Source organism: Eretmochelys imbricata, chromosome 21, assembly GCF_965152235.1.
Source record: "Eretmochelys imbricata isolate rEreImb1 chromosome 21, rEreImb1.hap1, whole genome shotgun sequence".
NCBI classification, from domain to species: domain Eukaryota; kingdom Metazoa; phylum Chordata; order Testudines; family Cheloniidae; genus Eretmochelys; species Eretmochelys imbricata.
Window position 1 is genome coordinate 3,178,970 of NC_135592.1, and position 21,749 is coordinate 3,200,718.

The 21,749-nt window shown below is 42.3% G+C and overlaps 1 protein-coding gene across 2 annotated transcripts in view; it reads left to right on the top strand.

The window, feature by feature from the left end:
- Nucleotides 1–21,749, top strand: part of KCND3 (potassium voltage-gated channel subfamily D member 3) — a 214,035-nt gene that overhangs the window by 149,888 nt on the left and 42,398 nt on the right. For both annotated transcript variants that reach the window (XM_077839149.1, XM_077839150.1), the window contains exon 2: nt 19,573–19,735. In XM_077839149.1, coding sequence (XP_077695275.1) covers nt 19,573–19,735 — 163 coding nt within the window. The remainder of the gene's footprint in view (nt 1–19,572; nt 19,736–21,749) is intronic.

Here is a 21,749-nt window from a genome sequence, read left to right on the forward strand (position 1 = left end):
CTGTTACATGTCCCCCCTCAGTCTTCTCTTTTCCACACTAAACAAACCCATTTTTTTCAGTCTTCCCTCATAGGCCACATTTTCTAAATCTTTAATCATTTTTGTTGCTCTTCTCTGGACTTTCTCCAATTTGTCCACATCTTTCCTGAAATGTGGCACCCGGAACTGGACACAATACTCCAGTTGAGGCCTAATCAGTCCGCAGTAGAGCGGAAGAATTACTTCTCGTGTCTTGCTTACAACACTCCTGCTAATACATCTCAGAATGATGTTCTTTTATTTTGCAACAGCATTACACTGTTGACTCATATTTAGCTTATGGTCCACTATGACCCCCACATCCGTTTCCGCAGTACTCCTTCCTACGCAGTCATTGCCCATTTTGTATGTGTGCCACTGATTGTTCCTTCCTAAGTGGAGTACTTTGCATTTGTCCCTATTGAATTTCATCCTATTTACTTCAGACCATTTCTCCAGTTTGTCCAGATCATTTTGAATTTTAATCCTATCCTCTAAAGCACGTGCAACCCCTCCCAGCTTGGTATCCTCCGCAAACTTTATAAGTATACTCTCTGTGCCATTATCTAAATCATTGATGAAAATACTGAACAGAACCAGACCCAGAACTGATCCCTGTGGGACCCGACTCATTATGCCCTTCCGGCATGCCTGTGAACCACTGATAACTACTCTCTGGGAATGGTTTTCCAACCAGTTTTGCACCCACCCTATAGTAGCTCCATCTAGGTTGCATTTCCCTAGTTTGTTTATGAGAAAGTCATGCAAGACAGTATCAAAAGCCTTACTAAAGTCAAGATATACCATGTCTCCTGCTTCCCCCCATCCACAAGGCTTGTTACCCTGTCAAAGAAAGCTATCAGATTGGTTTGACATGATTTGTTCTTGACAAATCCATGCTGACTGTTACTTATCACCTTATTATCTTCTAGATGTTTGCAAATTGATTTCTTAATTATTTGCTCCATTATCTTTCCAGGTATAGAAGTTAAGCTGACTGGTCTGTAATTCCCTGGGCTGTCCTTATTTCCCTTTTTATAGATGGGCACTATATTTGCCCTTTTCCAGTTATCTGGAATCTCTCCTGTCTTCCAGGACTTTTTAAATATGAAGCTTTGTCTGCAGGAGGATTTAGAATGTGCTTTAGTTGTGCATATCTCCACTGAGAGCATCACAGCCTCTATTGGCTAGTAACAGGTTCGAGCATAAAAGTGAACAAAGGACAACTTGGGAGGAACAGGAGGGAAAATGTGATGTGTAAGCAGCATCTAGCTGTGCTCTGAAGTGGGAACCATGGCCAGACCTTCCCTGCTAGAGATAGGATCTCTAGGACACAGGACCTAAACATATGGAATTAGAGAAACCAGAAGTTGGTGAGAAAAAGGCCAGATTCCCTGCTTAAGTCAATGGTGCAGGGAATTTGGCTTAGTTTAATTAAGACCCTAATCAAAAGACCGAGAAAAAATTGTTGTAGTTTTTAATTGCCAGTTTACTCACTTGGTGTTTGTAAAAACCACGGGAGGAAACAAGAATTATTTGCCTTTGTTTTCTGCCTGCTAGTGAAAGTGACATGGACATTATTTCACTGGAGGTTCAAAGAGACATTAACATGATTGCATGGAGTTGCCCCTGTTAAATGGAAGGACATTAGCTCCTCTGAGCTGTCATGTTCAATATATGTGGGTTTTGCAAATGCAACTGAATCATTCTGGCTGATTTTTAGAGCTCCCTTTTTCTTCATTGAGATAAAAACATTGCATAGTAATGGACAACAAAACTAAATGTAAAAAAAAAGGACCTTTAGCACCTGGAAAGCTACATGCTAATTCCATACTTCATTCTGTCTTGTTCATGCAAGAAGTTTTCAAAATCATATTCCATTGTATGGTACATTACTCTTCTATCCTTATTATCCTGGAAGCTGCAACTAATGGCTGGGGGGGGGGGGTTTGAGGGGATATTCTCTTGATTCTACAATACACAGCAAGGGGCTAGATAGATAAGGAAAATCTCACTGACCTGTTAATACCAATCTAAAGCACTAATGCTAAGTCACTTGAAGTAACACTGTTTGTGTGTTTCAGTCACCCATTGGAAGTTTTAAACGCTTCATACGTTCTGTATGAAAACCATGAGGCTTCGCATCAGACGGCAGGAAAGGCCTTGCTACTTTTTTAATGTACCCAAGAGATGCAACAGGGCCTCCTGGTTACCGTGTGAGACTGGGAACCAGCCATTTCTGAGTTCTAACGTTGCTGCTGACATTGGTTTCTTATGCAACCTTAAGTAAGTCAGTTAAGCTCTCTCTGGGCCATGCATTGCTCCATGAGGAAGCCTATTGCCACCAGCTGTGCAATAAGACAGTATTCACTCTGAACAAAGCTATCGGAAGCTGGCGCTCTGTGTCTGTTCACCTGGGGATCTTACAGTGTGCTAAATGGATCCAATAGGATTTTAGAGTGAGGGAATAGGTTTTCTATAGAACTTGTTCCAAATACTTACAGACTATCATAGAGAATGAGACCCTTTCTGTGGGTTTTATGAGTCATCCTATAGAATTCAATAGCAGAGATGTGACTTACTATTAAATGTTGTAGAAAGGTCTAATGAAAAACCTTTAAAAAGTTATCATTTTTATTACATTGTGTAGGACTTTTCCATGATGGTTGTAAGGATTCAGTAGTTAATATTTGTACCATGACTGGAAGATATAAAGTGCAGGATTGTATGCTCCTTGGAGCAGGGACTGTTGTTACTATATTTACAGCACCTAACACAATGAGGCCCTGACCTGACTGAGGCTCTAAGTGCTAAGCAGCAATAGATTGGGATGCCATCCTAGGAAAAAAACCTTCTATTAATCCCAGGCAGAAAGTTGAAATACTATATATTCAAACCCATCAACGCATTTAATTAGAACAGCGTTTATTAGAGTCCCTAAGAGTCTGAGATAATGCCCATTGTAGTTAATTAAAAGCCTCCCATTGATGTCAGTAGGCTTTGGAGCAGGCTAGCAAATGGTTAATGCACTTCTAAATACCTGTTCCTGGAGACAGAATTAGGATAATGTGGCTCATGTTCTCATTCCGGCCCACATTAACATGCTGGTCCTCATTTTTTAAATCCGTGGTTTCTTAATCATGAGCTATACGGGGTTTATACCCAGATAATAAATAGCTGGTCTGTAAACTGTTAGCCAAGTGAATATAATTGAACAGAGTATGGGCTACTGCTGGTTAAAAACCTCTTTTTTTAAGTGGGGGAAAAACTGAAAGAAAAACGCCTAGTCTCTAATTTTTCTCATGACATGTGCAGCTATTTCACTGATGGAATGGCTTCCAATGGCCCACAGAACATAACGTTACTTAACCTCTATTACAGAGGTTGGATTTTGAGCAGACAATCCTCTAATTGGCTTTATATGTTCTTGGCATGATGGCAAGGGGAGGGTGAAATTCCACTTCTTATCTCTTCTGCACCTGAAGGAAATAAATGAGAATGAATTGTACAATGAGGATAGTCTATGGAGCTTAAATTTAGATTTAAAAAAGTTTAATTGTTTCTAAACCCTAACACAAATTCATTTGTTTAAAGCTAAATTTCTAACTCCCCCCTAAAATGTAGGCCATAATTTTAGCTTTCTACAGGGACTAATCAGTTTATGAAGGTAGTGATACAGCTGGCTTTGGTGATATTTTTCAGATATGGTCCTTCTTATGATGTCATTAATTTTTCTTAATATGTATGAGTGTCAGCAACATACCAATCAATTTCTCTTTTTAAAAAGATTTTCTTTTCCACGGAGTCATTACTTTAATTTCGCACACTTTTTCCGTATGTCACTGGAGTTGTTTGCTGGACAAGCTAAGCTGGCTGTAAGCAAACAAAGTTATGCTACTCTTGACTCCCTTTAGATAGGGGTTACATTTGTATTGTAGGTAGTTCACTGTCTTATGCTATTTGCTATTTTTCTGGTATGTACCAAAACTTTTAGCAATTTAATGTTGGAAAGGTAGAATTATAGACTTCCATTGAGACTTAACAGCTGGGAAATCATTTCTGAATCCTAAAACTCCAGTACTAAAAAGAGCCATGTAGAGAAAAGCGATGCCTTTCATTTCGCAAAAGAAAAAAATATTCTTGATAACACTCAATTCTTCAATTTAATCCTTTATGTCAGCTAACCTGGGCTTCCTCTCTTAGAAGAATGGTGGCTGTGTTCTTCAGTCTATATAATGTATCTGTCATTTTATTTAGTGCAGCTAAAGAAAAGCCTTGTAAGCGATTTAACATATCAGAAGGTTGAAGCAGGACAATAGTATTTGAAAAAAGAAAAGGAGTACTTGTGGCACCTTAGAGACTAACCAATTTATTCGAGCATGAGCTTTCGTGATGAAGTGAGCTGTAGCTCACGAAAGCTCATGCTCGAATAAATTGGTTAGTCTCTAAGGTGCCACAAGTACTCCTTTTCTTTTTGCGAATACAGACTAACACGGCTGTTACTCTGAAATAGTATTTGAGAGACTTGAATATAAAGAAACCAGCATAGACAGCAGGAGGTTATATTACGTGGATATTTTTCATTCAGGGTATTCATGGCTGGCAATTAAAGTCAGCTCTTAGATGCATTTGGTCTTCTAAGAAGGTTTTAAGAAACCTACACACAGTAAAATGGATGGATGGCAAAGTGAGGGTTCTTCCATGAGATGATCTATGAAGATTCAAGCAGGGTGACATGGAGAAAGGGGGATAAGGGGGGCACTGTTATGCCCCATGGCCGAGGGATGGGAAGATGATGAGACAGTTCCTATTGAGACAGATCCCCATATTATATAAATTGAGCCTGGTTCCACGGATACCAAATCAGTTTTACATCCGCTGAGAATCTGGCCCACTACAGAAAACTGCAAGCAAGTAGACTGGAAAAGAGCAACCTCATCAAAATCTTCTCATTGGCTTTGCAAAGGCTTCATTACTGGAGCACCTGCTAATGTCTCTATACTGTAGTTAAGGGTCTTTCAGCTTTTTGATTATAATCCTCTATTTTTAGAGTCTGTGCGTGTTGCACAGAGAGAGATATGATCATCAGAAGATGTTGCCGGGAGAGCTATTTTTACACTGAATCATTTGATGAGCCGTTCAGCACCTTATTTATTGCTGTCTCCAGCTGGAGGACTTCAAGGGATGCCCAGACAACTTCACCATTAAAAACCAAAACTCAACGGCAGTGACCTCTATCTGATAACAATTTCTTAGTGAAAGAGGGATAAAATAACAGCATATTAAAATGTGCAAGACTGATAGTTGCTAATAAGGGTGAGTGCCATACAACCCTTGTTATGACTAAGAATGAAGCACTCCTGACATGGATAATAATTTTTCTTGGATTCGAGCCTCCCCAAGTCTGAGTCTCCTGGTTCTGTTATGAATTGAAAGCAGGTAGAGACAAGTATCAGTTCAGTTTATGGGAAATATGCTTTTCTGATAGTAATTAAAAAGAAAGAAAAACAAACAATCTTAACAGCCACAATATTTTTACTGCTTTCTTAGTAGTTTGAATGTTGCACACACACAAGCTGACTTCCAAGTAGTTATTTTCTTTCTGTGTGAGGGGAGGATGAAGGAGAGAGGAAGGAGCTGGCTGTGAATTTTCCTTTAAGGGCCCAGTTCTGCACCTTTTACTCATACTGACCTACTTAGTTCTATTGAGAACTGATTGGGGCTACGTGTGTAAGTCCATTTGCTTAAAAACATCTCTTCAGTCTGAGTAAAGATACCAGAACCAGGCCCAAAGGGACAGAAAGGATCTGCTTGCTACCTGATCTAGCGCATCTTCCTAGAAAATGTAGGATTACTCCCTGCAGTATATTCTCCACTGCTTTGTCGAGTCCATTCCTCTAAGATTATAATCCTGATATCCTTGGACTCTGAAGTCTTCAACCAACATGGTCTGTAAGAGAGACCCACCCATGACTGATGGGACAGAAATTAAGCTTGTTCACCTCCTACTCTGGTACTATGGGAGGCAGCTACCCCTCCTGTTAATCTCAATGTTCAAATGAATATAAATAGCTGAAAGCAGGTATTAAGTAGGAAATATCAACATGAGACCACTGGGAGAGATAACAAGATGCCATAGACTCAGCTGCCCCCAGTGTGACCATGACACACATCCATATATCTCATTCTCAAAGGATTCAACCACTTCCACTACTAAAGAGTCTGAATATCTACAAGAACAACTGGCTCAAGATGAGCCCAGGCAAGACAGAAGTGATGCTAGTCGGAAAGGGGAAACGCTTTGATGCCCTAGCTGATATGTCTCTATCTCCCTTTGAAGGCCCACAGCCCCTATTCATCAGAGTGGTGGTGTGACACCTCGGAGTCACATGTGGCTCCTCACTCATCGTAGCTGAGCAGGTAGCCTCAGTCTCCCAAACTGCCTTCCTTTTGCCTCCAGCTGGCTAGGAAACTTCATCCCTTCCTCCTGGATGAGGACCTGGACAAAGGGACCCCGCCTCTGTCACCTCCAGACTGCGTTATGCTGTGTCTGAAGCTGAATGTGAAGATGATGCACAGGCTCCAGAAATTACAGGACAGCTGCCCACCTTCTCCATGGTTTCGGCCATTGTGAGCACATCGAACACATTCTCAAGCCCTTCTCCTGGGTCCCAGTCAGTTTCCAGTATCAGTTTAAGGATTTAGTCCTGATTTTCACAGCAAGTAATGAATCAAGCCCTGCTACACTGAAGATCGGATTTCAGTCTGTGACCCAACACAACAGCAGCACTCTCCTGGGAGCAATGCAGATCTCCAAGCCCAGGGCGAAGCATGTGAGAGCTGAAGACAAAGCTTTCTTTGCTGAAGGGATCTGGCTGTGGAACAAACTTCCAGAGACCAGGTGACTCCAGATTCTGACCATCTTTAGGAAACACTGCAAACCCTTCCTCTTTGGAAGAGGAAAGGAGTCCTTGTGGCACCTTAGAGACTAACCAATTTATTTGAGCATGAGCTTTCGTGAGCTACAGCTCACTTCATCAGATGCATACCGTGGAAACTGCAGCAGACTTTATATATACACAGAGAATATGAAACAATACCTCCTCCCACCCCACTGTCCTGCTGGTAATAGCTTATCTAAAGTGAGCAACAGGTTAGGCCATTTCCAGCACAAATCCAGGTTTTCTCACCCTCCACCCCCCCACACAAATTCACTCTCCTGCTGGTGATAGCCCATCCAAAGTGACAACTCTTTACACAATGTGCATGATAATGAAGTTAGGCCATTTCCTGCACAAATCCAGGTTCTCTCACTCCCTCACCCCCCTCCAAAAACCCACCCCCATACACACACAGACTCACTCTCCTGCTTTGGAATCTTTGGAAGAGCTTTACCATCCTAAGAATCACTCACAACACTCCCTTTTACCCAATAAACACCTATCACCCAAGCAAACAAAACAGAGGAAATTACTAAAATCTAAAAAACCCACCTATCCCCAAACAGAGATAATATCCCCAAAAGGGAGAAGTACCAGAGACTCCATGAAACCCATTAGGGACTTCGCTATTACTATTGATTTTACATGGAATGCGCCCCGATACTATGGAGATGGGGAGCAGTACAACACCTAGAACTAAACTGAGCAATATCACAGAGTAAAGAACTCTGAAGTACAGAGCAGCTTCCTATACCCGTCAATTAACCGCCCCTTCCCCCCCCCCCCCAAAAAAAAAAGATTTCATATTTTTAACCTTAGCTGATTTACTGTGGAATCAATTTTCAGTGACTTATGCCCATGCTAGATGCTCCAGCAGAGCACTAATCCATCAAAAGCAACCCAAACACCCACTGTAGCAACAATAGGGAAGGCCTCGGTAACATTTTCTTTAGACCCCTTCTATGAGAAAGGCAAGACTCCATTTGCACCCTACTGAGTAATCCGGAAGGGTTGTATATCCTTGCATACACAAATACAGGCCATTTTTGGGCCTACATCAGAGGTGCCTAATGTAATAAAGTAAGTAAGTGGAACAGCGTGAATTCTGGCTAGCAGTGAAACCGTAAGTGTGTTTAGACATGCTTTACAACTAATGCAGCCAATTTGCAGCGCATATCTCTGGATATGCCTGGAGCCATTTGCCAGGCTGTATTAACTATAGACTTCTAGATCACTGTCATTATTATTTGCTTAACAATAGCACCTAGAGGCCCCATAGTGCTGGGTGATGTGTATATACATAATAAGAGACACTCCCTTCCCTAAAGATCTTATCATCTAAATGGACCAAGCAGACACAGAGGGGGTTATTCATTGCCATTTCATAGGTGGAGAACTGAGGCACAGAGAGATTACATTATTTACTCAAAAAGAAAAGGAGTACTTGTGGCACCTTAGAGACTAATCAATTTATTTGAGCATGAGCTTTCGTGAGCTACAGCTCACTTCATCGGATGCATACTGTGGAAAACGTTTTGCATCCACGGTATGCATCCGATGAAGTGAGCTGTAGCTCACGAAAGCTCATGCTCAAATAAATTGGTTAGTCTCTAAGGTGCCACAAGTACTCCTTTTCTTTTTGCGAATACAGACTAACACGGCTGTTACTCTGAAACCTGTCATTATTTACTCAAGGTCACAAAAGAAGTCTGTGGCAGAACCAAGGATTTAACGGAGGTGTCCTAAGCTTAAATCCGGTGCCTTAAATGTAAGGCTGTCCTACCTCTCTGGGACAGTCATGCTCTATATGGCCAAGCTGAATCCACAGCCTGGTGTTGCTTGCACTGTATGCTCCAAGTTCCTAAAAGGCCCTCTGAGTATTAATCATAATCTAGCTCTTTTATCATCTCGCTATCCTAATGAGTTTATTGCCAAATTACCAAAAATGTACTTTCTGCAGAAGTATGTTTTCCCTTCTTACAAACAATTAATGGGGATGTCTGAGGTTCTTTAAAAAGAAAAGGAGTACTTGTGGCACCTTAGAGACTAACCAATTTATTTGAGCATGAGCTTTCGTGAGCTATAGCTCACTTCATCGGATGCATACCGTGGAAACTGCAGCAGACTTTATATATACACAGAGAATATGAAACAATACCTCCTCCCACCCCACTGTCCTGCTGGTAATAGCTTATCTAAAGTGATCAACAGGAAAAACAAATCCAGGATTTGTGCTGGAAATGGCCTAACCTGTTGATCACTTTAGATAAGCTATTACCAGCAGGACAGTGGGGTGGGAGGAGGTATTGTTTCATATTCTCTGTGTATATATAAAGTCTGCTGCAGTTTCCACGGTATGCATCCGATGAAGTGAGCTATAGCTCACGAAAGCTCATGCTCAAATAAATTGGTTAGTCTCTAAGGTGCCACAAGTCCTCCTTTTCTTTTTGCGAATACAGACTAACACGGCTGTTACTCTGAAACCTGAGGTTCTTTGACTCTTGTCAGAAAAAAAAAAAAAAAAAAGGAAGGTTTGGGTTTAAAATGTCCCATAAATGCTCATTGAAAAACAATATCTTTTGATTATTTGGCATCTCTATTATAAATATGCCACAAGGCCATTAGCACCTAGCACTTTTATTCGGGGAAGAAAACAAGTGGTCACTGTAGCAATTAATATTGCAGTAGACTCACATGCCAACAGAGGAGTAGCAACAACCATAGTCTTAAGGGTCTGGTCCAGAGCCCACTGAAGTCAAGGGGAGACGTTCCATTAACTTCAGTGGGCTCTGGGTCAGAGCACAGTACAAATTGCGGTACACTGGTACCTCATCGAAAGGGGGTTAACAGGTCTGGAGACTGGCGGCCTCTAACCAGGGAACACAGCACACTCAATCGTGCAAGATTGCCCATAATGTCCTTTACTTCCAGGAACTGTGCAGCAGGGCAGTTTGAGTCCACTTAGTTCTTGGCTTCTCTGCTACAATTGCCAACAAGCGTCTCCATTGTGGCAGTAAGCTGTCTAATCAGTGTCTATTTACATGCTCTTTGTTAGCATGTAAGATTGTGCAGCACACAGAGAAAAGGACCTCACCCAATTACAGCATAATGTGTTGGGGGGGAAGGGGTATCTGTTCAGGAAAATTAGCAACTCTGGAAATCATATGAACAAGTTGGCAATTTAAATTCCCTCAGATAGATCACACCATGACAGGTATTTTATTGTATTACCATCTTTAATCCATAGCTTCAGAAGAATCTCTTAATGACCAGCTACATTTGAGACTAGGGTTAGAGCTCGTCAAGGCCTGATGTCTTCTTTATTAGAAATTAAAGCTACCCAAAGTGAACTCGCAAAGGCTCTGCATTGTCAAGTGGAATGAATCAACTTGTTCCATGCCTACAGAGTGCTCAGAAACTGATGCCAAAAGGTAGGAGTAGGCGACAGTAATATTAGACACTTTTTAATTATATAGCATGTGTTCCTTTAGTCTTGGTTTCCGAAGTTTTAACTGAACAGGCAGAGGCATAAGCGTTACGTAATACAGAATTCTCCTTGGTGAAGGAGAGAAGAGGCCATAAAGGTTAAAGCAAATGCACTAGGAAGTTTCTGTATCTGTCTACCTTGGGCTATGAAGCTGCCTTTATCAGCAGTTACAAGGCTTTGAAACCAGGCTCTTTTTGGGCTAGACTGTGATGCAGATTACTTGCTTGTGCAGGAGAGCAGGAGGGAGTCAACTGCCCCCTCCCCTACCTTACACTCCAAGGCGGAATACGCAGTCCAGAAGCACAGGAGTAAGAAGAGCTACTCATTTGCTTAGCGCCTGATCCAGCTGCAGTGAAGTCAATGACATTCTTTCTATGGACTTCAGTGGGAGTGGGGTCGAGCCATTAATCCCTCCCTGGAATAGGTGGGCAGGGCAGGGAATAGGCAGAGCCTTGGTTCCACCGCTTTCCCCCCCACACACACACACATAGACACACACTCTTCGTTCATTAGAGTAGCTGAACCAATGCCAGAGAAAGAACTAGGGGGAGAAAGGTCATTTACAGATGTTCTAGTCCATGAATGCTAGGACCCTTGGAGCAAGGAGGAAGCAGGGGAGGATCTGTGATAGAGAGCAGTGTCTCTGAGTCACGCTGCCTCTGTTCTAATTGCTGTAGGTTCTTATACTGCGCTCATCACTCTAGTACCGTTGCTAATCATACTGGGAGAGTGACAGATCGACACACCGTAGCCCTCTACCAACATGGTTGTGTTAGTAACACAACACGAACACCAAGTGAAGGTTGTCAAGTGTCAGCTGCAGTTGTTTGCCAGTTGCATCTCAGGCTTCCATCAAGCCATTCCTGAACATAGCTCACTAGTCTTCTCCGTACAGAAGAAGAGTGTCATTTCTGAGTGGCCAGTCGTATCTCCGTCCTGTCTGCTCCTCGGGTGGTGCAGTTTATGCTTGGAGCTGCGCCTAAAGTCACAACATAGTCCCCAGTTCTCCCTTTATTTTGCACCTCTAGCTCAAGGCACAGCTTTGCAGCATAAGCATGGAAAGACAGATACAAAAATGCTCCAGCACCAGGTTAGCATTCTTGACACACTGACTAGCAGGCAAGAAAAGATACTGAAATCAAGACTTTCAAAGTATCTGCTCTGCAGGGACCTGGGTAAAATCCGAAACAGCCGTGGTGGGCTAGTGTGCAGTGAGATTACACCGCTTCCTTAAAGAGAGACAAGTCCAGCTTGCTTTTCAAGTTACAGAACAACATCTTAACTGTCATGACCATACAGTATTTAAACAGAGTTATACTGTGAGTTATCACAGGAGACCCCGCCTCACTTCCCTCGTTTCCCGAGAAGCAACAAGGCAACAATATGTTGCAATATCTCTTGTGGCTCCCTTGATAGCCCACAAATTAACCCATGTCACCAGCAGCCTGGAAGTAAGCATGTGGCTTTGCCATTCAGAGCAGGGCTGAAGAGTGTTTATTCATTGTTCTCTATCCTGAAGAATAAGGGAGCAGCAGCGAGTGTTCCTCATTTGAAACGCTATGTTTATGGCCCTCTGGTAATGCCAAATAAACAAACAACTGCATTGTTGATAGTAAATTGACTGTGACAGATGAAAAAATATGAGGGATTTTGGAGTTTTTTTGTGAGGGTTTTTTGTTTTTGATAGCTGCAGCTGCTTTACAGATGCCAGCTCCCAAAAACATTAGGTCATCTGTATTGCAAATCCTGTTGGGAAATGAAGGTTTACAGGTCTCTGGCATAACCTGAAACAAGTTTTCTTCTCTGTATTCCGGAATGCACCATACACAGTCAAAGGGAAATCATACTGAAGTTCATACAGTTACTTGTTTTTTGAAGAGTTAGTGCAGACAAGGGCAGCACCCAGGTACCAAAACCACATCATTTTTATCTCAGCTTATATATAGGAAACAGTGCCTCAATTAGTATGCAAAGTTATTAAGCTATGTCATTTTTATTAGGATTATTGCATGTCATATCTTATAGGCAGACCATCCTGTACTAAGATCCATGGCAAGCCTTATCAGCTAGGTAAGATGAGACTGGGACCCTACTACAAAATGGGTAGGCCCTGTTGTGATACAGTAAGGATCACTCTTCCCATTGATCAATACTAAACCACAGTACGAGCTTTACTCAAAATCAGCAGTAAGCCCTAGTGCAGCATACAAAGTTGGAGGTGCCATAATTCAAACAGGGTATAAAACCAAGGCTGTGGCCTTTTGTGGTCATTGAAGATCCCATGGTGATCTTTTCTACAAGAGATAAGGCTGTTAACTCGAGTGTCTGGCTGTGTTCCAGCTCAAGTAACTACATTCTACCTCCTGAAATTTCCCCACCACTTTCATTCAGAGATGGTATTCCTCTCTTCTTCCTGCCCTACACTGCTGCGGTGGAGTTTGGAACATCTGCTGCATTCCAGAGGTATACACATGGATGAAACAACAGTAGATTCCTTATTTACCTCTCAAAGGTTTCTGATGCTTATTTAATGGTGGTACAGCCCACACCGTTTAGAAACTGTTCAGTAGCTCGACACAGTCAGTCTCCAGAGCTCTCAGTCTGGCAGCTTTCACAAACACTAGATGTGCTTTAAACAAGAATAATAGGCAAGTATTTAAGGATGTTATTGCATCAATACTATTCGGCCATTGTTCTTAACCCTGCATTGTCTTCACATGTTTTGGTTGCATCTATTAGAAATTTTAGTTGCTATGGTGGTTCTATGCTCTCCCTCTGTAATTCAAAATCAGCTCTGGCAGCTCGCACTTCCTTACAGCACTCTGAAACCTTGTGACATGCAGAGCACCTGCTGCAGCATAACCTAATGGCTACACACTGGCTCACCACTGGTTATCCTCTGGAACAGGGTGAGCATTTCATAGCTGCACGCTGAGTCCTCCTTAGCCTCTTTAGCACGTTTCCCACTTCCTCAGAGAAGCAGAAATTATACCAGATGCACAATGTCTTGCCTTGCTTTAGTCATGCCTCCAAAAGTTACAAGTGCTCTGTCTTTAAAATATGCTCTACATCACTGCCCCAACCAGGAATGTTTGACAGCAGCTCCATATGTGAGCCCGGAGATGCTTGATTTATTCCAAATGATGCTGCTTAAATTCACTTTGGAGGGGCTGGCACAGCAGTAACAAAACAACACAAAAGGAGAACTTCTCCTTTGGTTGCAGTGGGAGGATGTTGTGTAATGGATCACGCACCTGGATACTGTGTATGTATGCTAAACTTTTACTAAACACAGGGAGATTCACCTAGAAGTGATTTAGATCATACAGCAATTCCACCCATTTCCAGGAAGTGCTCCTTGTTTCAGCATCACAGAACTGCTCTGTCTCCAGAATTAATTAATGAATTAAATGTAGGTGTGGGTTTGAACATTGTTGCAACAATGCATGACCTTGTCTTTGTTCTCAGACACATGTAGTCAATAGAAACCCAGCAGTTCTAGTCCCAGAGAAAAGTTACCCTGTAGTTGCTAGATTAAATCACTCTGCAGAGCATATATCCAGCAGGGCACAAAGGCCATGTTATGCATCCCATTGATATGAAAATGGATGGATAGCTGGGTGGATACCCGGGTCTTTTAACGAATGGATAAACTTTTCTTTGACAATGAGCAGCCTAGAAATGGTTCACGTTCTTTTTGCTACTTTGTTGGGTTTTATTCAGTTCAATGCAGAGTTAGCAAATAAAATCCCAGCTTCTCCTCTTTCTTTCTTTCTTTCTTTTTCTTTTTCTTTCTTTCGTTTTTTAAACTTATATTTTATTGAATAAAATCCCCCCAAATAAGGGAAGAGCAGGGGAAAAAGTTAGAAGAGCAGATAGGTAAGGGAATGGGAAGGGAGAGAAAGGAAAGGTGATCGAGAGGGAAAAGGAGAGCAACATCTTGAGTTACCTGGGACTTTTTCAGTTATCAGCATCACTTTATATTGTAAGACACATCCCAATAACCAGATCCCAATAACTTCTCTATATTTGCATGGAAAGTGCCATGCAAACTCAGAGGGCTGAATCCAACAAAATTCTGTGTCCAGATAATTCTGCTGTGTAGCTGCACACAGGCGTCAGCATTGGAGAGACCTATTAAGTCTCATTCCAGTCCAGCCTACTCGAGCCAGTGCAGAATTGCTCCTTACAGTATATTTCCCAGTGTTTGTCCAAGTCAAGGTAAGAATATCTTAAGCAAGCTTCCTCTCCACACACTATGCTTGTCTGACCCTTTTATAGCGCTTCCTTTGAAGCCCTGAGTAACAGGGCAGCTCGCAATCGGTCTGTATGAACATACTAAACCGAATTCATGAAAATGGAGCGTGTGCCAGACAGTTATTACACCTTCTGCAGATGCACAGTAGGGCTGTCTCTATGCTGCAGGTCAGCAGGGTAGTGTTTGAGGCATATGATTAATTTGCAGTTCTACTGCGTCCAGGGGCAGCAGGGGAAAAGGGAAAAAAAAAAGAATCTTGACAGCATCAAATGAGGCAGAAGAGGTTATTGCTTAACAAGAGCCTTTAAACTATCTTTGTGTAAGGCAGTGTCTAAAAAGTTAACAGACAAAGAATGATTTATTGATTAGAGGCACCGCATGGGGCTTTAGCACACTGACTGCAGGTGAATCCAGAAAAGGGGCTCTGCATGGTTCAATTAAACTTCAGCCAGTCGTGCGAGGCAATTACTGAAAATTCAGAAAACTGAAAATGCTACAGAGATGTGAAAGGCTGCTGTCACTTGGCCCTTTATGCCTTAAATAGAGCCTTTTGCTGGAGACAAAGGAATGCAGTAGCCCAGAGAAGATCCTGTCATGATTTTTTATGTCAGATATTGGGCCAAATAGCCTATGCACCTTTCAGCATGGAAAGAAAGCACACAAGGGACCCTCAAGCACAATTGTGGATACACTGTGTGTAATGGACTGGAATCACAACTGTGTTCCACCAAGCACTCCGCATTCCACACAGAGACACCCCCCAATCCCCACCCCACAGCCAGATTGGCGCATGGACCAGCAAATACCTGAAGAGATGTAATAAGCGAAGCACAAGAGAGCAGGCAAAGGAGAGCAAGTTTTAAAAACAACAAGATGGGCTTAGGGCTAGGAGCACTCTCAGCACTTTGCAGGGTTGGGCCCCATAAGAGAACCCAAATTTCTGTCATGTTACTGTGCCTGATCAGGTATTTTTCTACTTATACATCAGCACAGGGGTGCGGATAGTGATGCTGTAAAGTGTGTGAATGGCCACCCTCCGGGTGTAACCCCAGGTGGGGAAAAGCTCAAGTTTATTATATTTGAATAGGATGGTCCTGGGCTGAAGGTGCTGGGTCGGGACTCACGAGAGCAGGGTTCAGTTCCCAGCTCTGCCGCAGACCCTTGGCAGGTCACCTCTCTGTGCCACATCTGCAAAACAGTCCTCCCTTTCCCCCACTCCTTGTCTTGTTAATTTCTATTGTGAGCTTTCAGGCAGGAACCAACTCTTCCCACATGTGGAGCCCTGATCTCAGTCAGGGCCTCTTTATGGTACCCTAATGCTAATAAGAAACCACTGCTGGTGACCACAGTCAGCAAACAGCTTATTTTCCCCAATGAAGGAAGATGCTAATCCAAGCTTGTATCATGACTAAAAAGAAAAGGAGTACTTGTGGCACCTTAGAGACTAACCAATTTATTTGAGCATAAGCTTTCGTGAGCTACAGCTCACTTCATCGGATGCATCCTGTGGAAACTGCAGAAGACATTATATACACAGAGACCATGAAACAATACCTCCTCCCACCCCACTCTCCTGCTGGTAATAGCTTATCTAAAGTGATCACTCTCCTTACAATGTGTATGATAATCAAGTTGGGCCATTTCCAGCACAAATCCAGGTTTTCTCACCCTCCGCCCCCCGCCCCCACACACACACAAACTCACTCTCCTGCTGGTAATAGCCCATCCAAAGTGACCACTCTCTTTACAATGTGTATGATAATCAAGGTGGGCCATTTCCAGCACAAATCCAGGTTTTCTCACCACCACCCCTTTTTTTGTGTGTGTGTGCATTTTTTTTAAGAGATTGCCTCCTAGTGTCCAAATTTCGATACACCTTTGTTAGCAACTGTCTCACACTACATCTCACAGTACACACACTTCTCATTGTCATTTACATTGCAGTAGCAACCAAAGGCCAACCTACCAGGGCCCCAATGTGCTACGTACTGTACAGACATGCAGGAAATGACAGTCCCTGTCCCAGTGAGGTTATACTCTAAATGACAAGACGGACAAAGTCGTAGGGACAAACAAGTGGTCTAGGGAATGGGGGTAGGGGTGTCACAACAGGATGCATGCAAATCTTAGCCAGTCAGGAGGAGCCATCAGAACTGACCACTCCCTTAGTGCATTCCGAAGTTATAGAAGCGGAGCAGCTTGGGAATTGTCCATCACACACATTTCAGTTTGGGATGCTGAAAACAAAACATTCCAACATTTCCAAATCAACATTTTTGGGACCTTTTCATTCTGCAAAAAATGTCAATAATTTCAGCTTTCCATCCCAGTTCAGGAGGAAAAATATGTTCAAATATTGGAATGTCCCACCAGATAGAATTTCTGCTTATGGCTCTGCTCTGCATAGGAAGCTTTACCCATCAAAGCTCATGGATGGTGGAAGCAGGCAGGCAGATTTGCCAGCCAGCAAATGGTAAAAAGGTAAAGCCCATAAGTCAGTTTGAGCCCCTGTCCTCAGGGTTCACGGCATTAAAACAAAAAGATCCAAAACATGAGCAACGTGACTCAAAACACCAGGTCACAGCAGCCAGAGACCTTTCTTTCCAGTTTTCAGTAAGCAGAGCAGAGATGGAACACACCCTTCTCCTGGCCCCCTTTTCTACATTTCCCCCTTCCGATCACAGCCCCGCCCTAGATGAGCCAAGAATTAGGCAGGGAGCCAGGGAATCCTTTACATGCTGAACACAGGCAGAGCCTTTCCACCTTGTCCCAATGGAGCTGTGCTCCTAAGTCTCATAGGAGCTTTTGAAAATTCCACTTCTTGTGCCCAAAAGGTTTGTAACCTGGGTTCTCATTTGCAATACACATTTAAACAAGTTACAGTAATGCCTGAGTGCCTTAATAATGTCTGCTCTACTGTTTGTTTTTGTTTTTCCTTCCTCCAGCTTATAGCCATTTGTATTTGCTCTGATGGTAACATACACAATGAATGCTTTAACAAGGCAACTCATATATGCCAATAAGTTCAGTTGATAACTGACTTAATCATGTTCCTATTACATCACCTGGGTGCTAACTACAATGCAATCTTTACTGGCTGCTCTGAAGACACTGTAATTCATTTCTCCGGGTGTGAGTTTGACTTGTCTGACAGTCATTTGCAGAAGAGAGCACTGAAATCACTTCTGGAGGCAAGTGATCATTAACACCCTTCTCCGGCCACGGTCACCTCTGCATCTGTTGAGAGCAGGGCGGTTGCTGAAGCATTGCCAGTAGCTGGCACGCCATTAGAATTCCAAATTCTGATAAGCTGTGCTGTGATATGGAGGAATCATGAGTGATGGAGCAGTCAGCTGGAATGAAAGGGTCCAACCATTTGTGATGCAATATGGGGATTGTGTCAGACTAAACCGTAAATTCAGAATCCCAATTACCTTCGCTACAGTGCTTTGCCTTCACTATAATATGGCAGTCAGTGATCTAGAGCAGCCAATCACCTGTCGGAGTCCAGAGCAGTTACAGGAGTTTGTTCCCTTAAGGAATAACAGCCATGCTGCTTCTTATTGCAATAGTGAGTAACCACAAGTCAAAGCATTGAGGGTTTCTCCACAGAAAGATAGTGCTGGGTTTAGGTATCAAATACAGCAGAAAGCTTTTGCAATATGCAAAATAAAAACACAAACCAGTAGTAAAGTAGCACTTTACTCTGCGGTAGTTTTTGTCGTGTGAAATCTAAAGAAGTTAAATCAACATGATTTTCAATTGGTATAAAAATTAAGGGGATTCTTTTATCTCTGCTTATACCAGCATTATTCCAAATGCAAAATAAAATTGTTAATGAAGAGAGAGTTGTACAGAACGTAGGTTGGAGTTTTCTGAGATTTGTTTCAATATTTTCCATTCTCCAGTTGGGTTCACATGCCTGAATTTCTCATTGAGTTTGGGGTTTAAATAAATCAAAAATTTCGGAATATATGTGAAACCAGAAGTGTCCATTGGGATTTTATGTAAATATATAAATCAACCTAAGTTTTCCTTATTAATCCTAAGTGAATCCTTCAATGAACACAAACTCAGTTTTGAGTTTGTAAGATAAGCCCAGCAGCAGACCTGGCTTTGGGTTTCAGTCATTTTGCAGAGCTCTAAATCATAGCTTTTCTGACATTTATTGGAGCCAAAGGGCCTAATTCTCTTCTGACCTACCGTGGGGTAAATCAGGCGTAACTCCACAGACATCAGTAGCATGACACCAGTGTAAAAGAGGTGGTAAATCAGATCCCTCCATTACATGTGATTTGCTACACAGATTCAGATCACTGGTCCATCCTGGCCAACATCCTGCCTTCAGCCCTGGCCAACACCTGTACTTCAGACAAACATATGAATAGCGAAATCCAAACCATAATGCAGCTAGCCAATAGCATAATACTGCACATTGTGAGGAAACGCCTTCCTGATCTCTGTAGTGATCATCTTATGCAGATACCATGACATGAGATTGCCACTCTCTTTAGTTGTGGACCTAAAATGAACCAGTCCTTTTGAAAATTCCAGTTACAGTTTCTGACTATATATTCACTGGGGACCAAGAGAAGGCTGTTCTAAGTTTTTGGTAAGGCTCCTGTTCAAGGCCTGACTTTGGCTATTATCAGGACACTCTCTTTGAATCCAACGATACTTTTGCCATGGAGGTAGTATTAGGATTGTTTGGGATGAAATGCACCAATGCACTATTGTTGGCTATTAGACTTTACTGTCCAGCTTGACCTTTCAGTTTATCTGCATGCTCACTGAAATTACACAGACTCTTGGCATGGCTGGCTTTGTCTAAAGCAGCGGGCCCTCTTTTTGTCTTTGTTTCCCTTTAGTTATGGTGACATGGTGCCCAAGACGATTGCTGGAAAGATATTTGGCTCCATTTGCTCGCTGAGCGGAGTGCTGGTCATTGCTCTGCCTGTCCCAGTTATTGTTTCCAATTTCAGCCGAATTTATCATCAGAATCAGAGAGCTGACAAGCGAAGAGCACAAAAGGTAAGTCCCATTTATCCCAGACAGCACCTTCCACTGCCAGACTGCAGAGTTTACAGTCACACCGCATTAACGGTGACGCTGCTTTACTGGTAGTATCACAAGCCACACAGACGCAACATGAGCATTTTATCATGATGGGAGTTGCTATCATTAAGGGAAGAATAAAAGATATACACAAATCACAGGGCTAGGTCACCTAGACCATTCCCCCACAGGGGAAGGATTGTTCGTTATGATATTGTAACGAACATGGTCACGTTGGTATTTAACTGTTGTCCCTGTGTCACACAGCATGGCCATTGGGAACTTTATGGGAAAAGCAGGGATAGAATTCATAGCCTTCTGCTCCAAAAGCCCAACTTGCTACACTTGAGCTAATGGCAAATCTCAAAATCATTGTGCATAAGTCATGTGAGACACAACTGCCACTTCTGTTTGTATCTAGTAAGGGCAGTGGTACACCCACACACCTTACCTACATCTACGCACATGTGCATTTACTCACACCTACATAAACACACTCATCTGCCCACATCTATACCCACACAATCTAGTTCACTACAATATATTTTCATCTAATCTTGTTTTAAATGTATGAAGCAGTGGGGTTTCCATTGCTGCCCTTTATTACACACCAGCCTGGTTCCACTGTGATAAAAAACGTACATCCTTATTTTTTATCTTTATCAGGAGTTATTCACCCTTTTGGCAGTGCGGTCCCTTTGTAGTCTTATCATGTCCGAGCTTTTTTAAAAAAATAAAAAAATAAATAAAAAGCTACTGCATGTAATACATAATTAAATGCTGACCATAACCACCAGCTCCTGGGAATTTCTGGGGTTTACTAGTGATATACTAATACATTCAGTGCAAAAATATAACACATGTATTGCATTCTTCATTTTGGACCTGCCAACTTATACGAGAGCCAGGATTGCAGAATCAGATTCTTATAGCTCCTAGAGACTAAGGCCCAGTATACACCTAAAATTTAGGTCAACCGAGCTATGTCGCTCAGGGGTGTGAAAAATTCACACCTGAGAGATGTGGTTAACCCAACTTAAGTCCCACTTTAGACTCTGTTAGGTGGATGGAGGAATTCTTCTGTCAACCTTGCTACTGCCTCTCAAGGGGATGGCTTACCTACAGCAATGGAAAACCCTTTCCAACACTGTAGTAAGTGTCTACACTACAGCTGTGCAGTTGCGGCACTGTAGCATTTGTAGTGTAGATCTAGCCTAAATATTTCTTATCTTCTGTGCAATGTTGTCTGCCAAGAATCCAGTGCTTAGGGGACTTGATGGAAGGTAGTAGAAGAAAGATGTGTTTTTTCTGCCCCAGGCAGGTATCTAGGGTGTGTCTCCATCTTGCATCTCAGGGGGCAGAGATGGGACCGGAAAATTTACAAATGTTGGCATTCTGGACCTATAGGATAGCAACAAATGGACAGCTGCCATGCAGAAATGAAATGCATCTGCCATATATTAGCTCTGAGTGTTGCATCTACATTCAAAATGGATTTGACAGTGTATATATATCCTTTAAAATTTTACAAAAATTCTCCATTTTACCAGTTATTTGAAATGTAGAGTGTAACACAATGTAATTTAGATGAAAAACATAATATAAATATGAAATATATATAAATACACACACACACACCTGCCCATTTGGTAAAAAGTGCCATCCACACAGTTGTTTCACATGGCATTAGCCATCATGTGGCTGGTATGAGTCTCTAGTAATTCACGTAGGACCCAGTCTTGCAATGTGATCTGACTTCAGTGGGACTGCATGTGGGCATAGGGCTCACAGAAGTAGATCCCTTTGGGTTTAAATTTTAATGCTTAGTAGCTTATACAGCAGAGCCTCACTGTATTTCTATACGTTTCCAGTGTTGTAGCTGTGCTGGTCCCAGAATATTAGAGAGACGAGGTGAGTTAGATGATACCTTTTATTGGGCCAACTTCTGTTGGTGAAAGAGACAAGCTTTCGAGCTTACATAGATCTGAAG